This window comes from Microtus ochrogaster, unplaced genomic scaffold, assembly GCF_000317375.1.
Source record: "Microtus ochrogaster isolate Prairie Vole_2 unplaced genomic scaffold, MicOch1.0 UNK21, whole genome shotgun sequence".
Lineage (NCBI taxonomy): Eukaryota > Metazoa > Chordata > Mammalia > Rodentia > Cricetidae > Microtus > Microtus ochrogaster.
Window position 1 is genome coordinate 2,218,314 of NW_004949119.1, and position 7,668 is coordinate 2,225,981.

General features: G+C 40.1%; 1 protein-coding gene across 4 annotated transcripts in view; it reads right to left on the reverse strand.

Annotated features, from left to right (window-relative positions):
* Ap3m1 (adaptor related protein complex 3 subunit mu 1) overlaps positions 1–7,668 on the reverse strand; it is a 19,342-nt gene that overhangs the window by 8,343 nt on the left and 3,331 nt on the right. For all 4 annotated transcript variants that reach the window (XM_005367657.3, XM_013353982.2, XM_013353981.2 and 1 more), the window contains exons 2-3: positions 3,928–4,203; positions 2,811–2,982 (exon numbers count right to left, since the gene is read on the reverse strand). In XM_005367657.3, the coding sequence (XP_005367714.1) occupies positions 2,811–2,982; positions 3,928–4,200 (445 nt within the window). In that variant the 5' untranslated portion in view covers positions 4,201–4,203. The remainder of the gene's footprint in view (positions 1–2,810; positions 2,983–3,927; positions 4,204–7,668) is intronic.

Genomic DNA, 7,668 nt, shown 5'->3' on the forward strand with positions numbered 1-7,668 from the left:
CACTCACTCAGGCAGCACATTCCTATACTCCCAACACTCAGGCAGCACATTCCTATACTCCCAACACTCAGGAGACTAAGGCAGGAGGACTGCTAGTGTAAAGCCAGCCTCATCTGCATACTATGTCCACCTTGCTTCCAAAAACAACACACGCACACACACACACACACACACCAAACTTAACCAAACATAACATATGGTTTCAGAGTGCTTGCCTAGTATGCATGAAGCCCCGTGTTCCATCTCCAGCACTTTAACCTCAACACTTGTGAGACGGTGGAGGTAGGAGGATTAGAAGATCAGAGTCGTCTCTGGCTACACAGTAATACAGTATGTTCAAATCTAGATTAGATTTTAAGACAAGGAATGTCTATAGCCCAGGATGGCTAAGAACTAGGGATCCTCCTACATGCTAGGATTACAGGCATGTGTTACCAAGCTTGGTTAACAAGGCTAACATTCATTTCATAGTCTATTGCTGATATTCCTGTGTCCAGCCTGTTACTTTCCAAGAGTATTAGAAAAATACTGCTTTAATCAGATTATTTTCCTGTTTAGAAACCTTTATGCTTCCTACTTGCTTTCTAACAAAAGCTAAACATTCTGCTTAGCCGTAGGAACAAGTATTCCCCCGCTTCAGCTTCCCACGTCATACTCAGCCCAGTCTCACCTAAGTGTGTGCTTTCAGTGTTCAATTACAAAAGCTCTACTTCTGTTAGAGGGGCACATACAATCCCGCTTTCCATTTCATGTGTATTTTCCTCATACAAGCTCTCATTTATCTACTTCTACAATCTACTGATTCTGCAGGTCCATGTGTTAGGGTCACCTGGTAGTTCAAGAAAGATTACTTCATCCACTGAACCATTCTTTGGTCTGTGTACGTATGTGTGGTACTAGGAAACAGAATCATAAGCATACTCTACTAAGGAAGTATAGCCCAGTGTATTATATTTTCTCACTTTGTACCCCAGGCTAGCCACGAACTCATATTTGTTCTCCTTTAGCTGCCTGGGATTACAGGTATGCAGCACCACATCCAGCCTGAACCATTCTCTTAAACTTTTCCAATCCATGCTATAGTATTATTATACATTAGTAATTTTTTTTGAAAGTTAAATAATACAAAGTGGGCTGGAAAGATAGCTCAGTAGATAGAAGTGCTTGCTATGGAAAAACAAAGGCCTGAGTCCAGATCCCAGCCCCACATAAATGATGGGGTGGTTGTGCACACACCTATGTCCCAAACATTGTGGGGGTCAATACAGGATGGCTGGGGCTTGCTGGCAACCAGCCTAGCTTCAGGTTCAGTGAGACTTTGTCTCAAAAAAAAAGGAACCAGGTGACAGTGATAGAGCAGGACACCTAATGCTCTGTGCACACTCAACACACACACACACACACACACACACACACACACACACACACACACACACATCTAAAAATGTATAAAGCAAAAATAAAGATGTTTTAGCTAGAGATAAACAATGTACACATTTTAGATTTTTTGTTTTGTTTTTCAAGACAGGGTTTCTTTGTGTGATGGTGCTGGCTGCCCTGGCACTCACTCCGTAGAACAGGTTGGCCTCGAACTCAGAGATCCATCTACTTCTGCCTCCTGAGTGCTGGATTAAAAAAGCCACCATCACTGACTTGCCATTTTGGGATTTTTATCTTTGTAAATTATATATATGTTTATCTGTATACATACACACACACACACAAAACAAAAAATAAAAACAACAAAATAATATATATATCTTTTATGAGTTTGTGCTGTTTTTCTATTTTGTCCTGTTCCCCCCCCCCCCACTTAATAATATGATTGTTTTCCAGTGTCTCACTACAATATCCCTGAAGTATGAAACTGCTCTTTAAATCTTTAGATATTTTAACTATTTTCCCCAGGGTAAGATGCTGAGTGTGGACAGTGTAGCTGGAGTGACATGTAACATTCCTCCAGAAGACTTCTTTTTTAATTTTGGACACAGTCCCATTATATAGCTCTGACCTAGGACTCTCTTTGTAGACCAGTCTGGGCTCGAATTCATAGAGATACACCTGCCTCTATCTCCTGAATGCTGGATTAAAGGCTTCTGTCCCAAGCCCACTCTTTCCGAAGATTTTTAAAATCTCAAGAGATTATCTGAGTATATGTAATTTCAAGGTATGGTTCAGAAATAAAATTCTGTTGGAAGCTTGTAACAAAAGCAGAAAGCCTACTATGTATGAACTCTACAAACTAATTTTCTACTTACTTTATTAGTTTTTCTTGTCTGAAATACTGGGCATTGAACCCAATAATAGGCAAATGCTACCACTGAGCTATACTCTGGCTCTAAAAGTTCTGTCATACAAATTAGGCCTCTCTTAATAAAAGAAACATATTTCTCACTCTGTATCCCAGATTGGTCTTGAACTTATCAACTCACTAGTGAGCCTCCTAAATGCATATGACTACACATGAGCTACACCTGACCTCATATATCTGCTTTTGTTATTGTTCTTGCTCTCTCTCAAAACAAAAAGTGCACTGGTCAGATGTGTCAGTGGGTAAAGGCTTTTGCTGCCATGCCTGAAGACTTGATTGAACTGAGAGAGAGAAAGAGAGAGAGAGAGAGAGAGAGAGAGAGAGAGAGAGAGAGGAGAGAGAAGACAGAGAGAAAATTAAAAAATACATTCATTTTAACATTATTGGTAATTTTAATTTTGGCCAAATCAGACTACCCTAATAGTCTGTCATATGAACAAAATGGCTGTTCATAAAATTTCAATGGATCAGTTCTAGCAGACTGTTTCATCTTTCATACCTGTGATAGAATTGACGACGGAACGTAGAATTGTTGGTGGTTTAATTAGTTCTTTCAGAATGTTAGATTCCGTAGCCAGAGGGAACCCATTGTCTAGCATCTCTTCCAAGAGCTCATACACTATGACCACATTGTCCTTAATTGCAGCCTCTGAACACTCACCAAAGTAGTCCTAACAAAACAATCAGAATGTTGAACAACAGAAAGCATATCCTTTCTTCTCAAGAATAAACTAATAGTAGCTTAACTCATGGTTTGAGACCTTAGAAATACACAGAAATAAAAAATTCTCTCAGGCCTGCTTTTTGTCCCACCCGGCTCCTGCATGGCTAGGCCCTGGGAATAACAACACACAAATCATATTCATTTAAACACTGCCTGGCCCATTAATTCTAGCCTCTTCTTGGCTAACTCTCACATCCTGATTAACCTATTTCTAATAATCTGTGTACCACCACGCTTACTGGGAAGATTCTAACCACCATCAGTCTTGGGTAGGAGAGCCATGGCGTCTGCCTGACTCTTCTCTTTCTCCCAGCATTCTGTTCTGTCTACTCTGCCTATCTAAGCTGCTGTCCTATCAAAGGCCAAGGCAGTCTCTTTATTTGACCAATGAAAGTAACACATAGACAGAAGACCCACCTACATCAGAAAGCCTAACATTTCTCTTCAATATTTTCTAACTGTATTTAGATTGAATTGATTCCTATTATATGTCATGCTAGAAAGTACTAAAATGTAAGCTATAAACTTCATTAGCCCTAATAAACCCACTCCTAAGCACATATAAAGCTTAAGCCATTTGCTTTATTTATCAAAACAAGAGAAAATTGGAAATGTAAATATAGAAGAGCTTATGATCAATAAATCTTTATGATGATCCAGACTTTTCTAAGTGGAGGACATTCTATTTCCTCATGGTATAGTTTGCTACACACACAAATACCACGGACAGAGCAGCAATGTGTGTGACTGCACATTCTCTAAGTGCTTATGTGACTAGGTTTAGAGAGAAAAGCCACACTGTACACATCAGAAACTTAGGTGACAAACATAAGCACGTCTCCCCTTGCATTTTCCTGGGTGATTTAGTTACAACAGTTTGATGGCTACAAACCTGAAAAGTGTCAGCAACTCGATGCAGAAACTCAATCACAAAGAGAGGTGGCACTTCCGTCTGTATGACAGACACGAAGAAGAGCTTATCCCGGTAGATACTAATGAGGTAGTGGTGAGGTGTTGAGATGACAGGTGGGACATTTTCAACATCCGCAGCTTTCTCCTGAGCTTCAAAGAAATAGTCACAGACAGACTGGCTTACCACGCTCTTCCAGTGTTTTTCTAGAAATATGTCGCCAGAGCAGTTGATGAGAAATAGACTGTGGATCATTTTCTGTGAAGGAAAAAAGGGGCTTGTACTTATTGGACATTGAAATGCACAGTTGTAGTAGATGATAATAAACTCAGAGACTCACCATTGGACAATGTCTAGAGAGTGAGAGACTTTGGACTGCTCAGCCCTAAATGAGATGTCTTTATCACACCCACCCCTCAAGACTCAGGGAGCTAAGGAGAAGAGGAGACAAAAATCTGAAGAACCAAAAGTGGTGGACAGCTCCAAGGACACAGCATCTTCCAGACACATATGAGCTCACAGAAACTGACATACCACACAAAGACCTCCACAAACTCAAACCAGATAAAAATCACAGCATGGAGAAAGTGAAGTAGACACCAAGTCCCACCCCTAAGCAAGAAGCTACTTGCAACTGATACCGGCCAGGAAGGGGAAAATCAATTTTCTCCAACAGAGTACCACTGGGTTTATCAACCACACTCTAGAGTAGGTCCCATGCACAGGCATATCTGGTCAACACAAGAAGGACTCCATTTTGTGTGTGTGTACTTTTTTGTTTTGTTATTTTTTTTGTCTTACTGTGTTTTTATTTGTTTTCTTTCCTCTTCCTCCTTCTCCTTTTTTTGGGGAGAGAGAACGTGAAGTTGGGTGGGTAGGGATATATGGGGAGGACTTATGTATGTGGACAAAGAATATGATAGAAATATATTGTATGAAAAAATCCTTGTCATACTGTGCTGACATAAAAACAGACAAAGCAATGTAAGCGTTGTAATGTAATGTAAGAAAATGTAAAGCAATTGCGGATCAGTATTTCCCATGAACACAGATGGAAAAGTCTTAAAATTAGAAAGCTAAATTCAGCAACAAATTTTAAATTCATAGTTAATTCCAAGAATGCAAGTTTGGTTGAACACAGGACAGTTAATCAATGTAATCTAAAGTGCTGGTTAGTTCTGCCAACTTAACACAGCTACATAAATCCGGAAGAGGAAATCTCAGTTGAGGAACTGCTCCATCAGACTGTTCTTCTGTGGGCATATCTGCTGGCCATTTAAGAGGGCACAGCCCACTGCGGGTAGTGCTAACCCATCGCAGGTGGTTCTGTAAGAAGCTGAGCAGCCACTAAGTTTTCCTCCACAGTTCTGCCCTGACTTCCCTCAATGAACAACTATGACCAGGATGTGAAAGCCAAATAAATCCCTTCTTTCCCAAGTTGCTTTTGACCATGGTATTTTTCATGTGTGTTACATAACAAGTTTGAGGTTTGTATGGGACATATGACACCTTTTCTTAAAAACATAAAAAAAACAATAGAAAAATATTTGTCAAATGTGCAACACAGGGACAACTGAAAACTGTCTAACTGCTTTATCTTCATTGTATACGATGACAATTACATCAGTTAGCACAGTGACAGCTAGAAGATCTGAACAGCTGAATTCTGAGCTCCTGTTCTTGCTTCTTTTACACTAATTAGCAGGCACATATTTGAACACAGTGCCAATTAGGTTTTCAGAAGCTAAGGAAATAGCCTTTGTTTGTGTTGTCCAATATGGCAATCATTGAATACACGTACTGCTGTGCACTAGCTATGTCGCTAACATGAAGTCCCAGCACAGGAAGATTAGGGGTTCAAGGCCAGCCGGGACTATAAACAAAGGCGATTGAAGTCACTTCAGGATATATGAGATCCTGTCTCAAAAAAGAAATGCAACAAAAATGTAGCAAAGACAACTAGGGTACTGAAATATTAACTATTTTTTGAGATAGTCTTACTATGTAGTCCAGGATAGCTTGGAAATTGCAAACTTGGAATTTGTAAATTGCAAAATTTGCTACCTTTTAAAGCTAACTTGAATTAATTTAAACACCCACTTCTGGTTGTGATAATAGATAGTAGTGCTATTCTGACTTGATTTAAGAGGAAGAGTTGACGCTTCCAAATAGAAACCAAACATGCTCTAGTTTTTGTGCTGAGAGTTTAATAGATTACAGTATAAATAAAAGAAGTGGCCCAGGTTATTTTAAACCACAAGCCTTATGGAACACAGCACACTGAAGTATCACAACACTCCCTAAGAGGGCTGCTTGTTTTTGACTAGTTTCTTTATTTTAGAGCTAGATCTCCACTCATTTTCTTAAGCTGGTGAAAAATTCTTTCCAGGAAAGTTTCCACCAAAGTTGTGTTTATTGGCAGCAGTTCAGGTTTCAGAATACAGGGCTGTCAAACCAACCACTGGATTTACTGTTGTTAATCCTTTGTGCCGAGATGAGAGAATAACATTTCCAGCACCCAACAGCACTTGGCTCTAAACCCATTTTAGCCAGGCTGTGGTGGCGCACGCCTTTAATCCCAGCATTTGGGAGGCAGGGGCTGGTGGATCTCTGTAAGGTCTATGGATTGAGTTCCAGGACAGGCTCCAAAGCTACACCGAGAAATCCTGTCTTGAAAAACAAAAAAAAATCGAAAGAAAAGAAAATCTGAAAGGAGACCTTAGTTTACCTATTCACATTATGACCAATTGCCTAAAGCATATAATGACTAAGCAACACCATATGAAGCAGAAAAATTAGCTCATTTCTTTATCACTTATGCATTTAGTTGCTATTTTGTTACTTATTTTATTGATTTTTCTTAGAAAACTACAAAGGAACCACCACAACCATTTTGTGCGTGTGACTTTTGAATCACAAAACACTCCCATCAGAATTAACTGTTGCTTCATGAATCCTCTTTACTAAATGTGCATTCATCCTAAGGTCTTACAAGTAATACAATTACAGTAGTTAAAATATCTTTGGAATCAAGTGTCTAAAACATAAAGTGTTTTCTGTTTTCTTTCTAGATATGGTCTTATGCTGCTGAACTCATGGGGTCAAGCAATCCCTTGCCTCAGCCTCTCAGGCAAGAGGAACAAAAATCATTCACTGCACTTGATGTTCCTCCTGCACGAAGCATAATGGAGGCATAGGATGGCAGATCTCTAAGGCGGGAACGGGGGATGGGAAGATGGCAAGGTCAGTAAAGTGCCTGCCATGTAAGCATGAGGACCTTTGGATCTCCAGCACCATTATAAAAACAGGAGGAGTAAAGGGTGGGGGTAGAGGTGTTGGGGACAGACAGATCCTCAGAGCTTTCTGGCTAGACACAGTTAAGAGACCAGTGATAATGGGGCTGGATGGTTTGACAGCTCGGAGCACTGGGTGTACTTTCAGAGGATCAGAGTCTGACTCCCAGCACTCACACCCAGAGGTTCTCAACCCTCCTAACGCTGCCACCCTTTAATATAGTTCCTTATAGTGTGCTGACACCAACCCTAAAATTATTTTGTTGCTACTTCATAACTGTAATTTTGCTACAGTTAGAAATCATAGTGTAAATATCTATGTTTTTCAATGGTCTTGATGACTTTCCTCAAAGGGGTTGGAACTCACAGGCTGAGAACCACTGCTTACAACCGTCTGTAACTCTAGTGCCCATGTGGCCAGTGCCCTCTT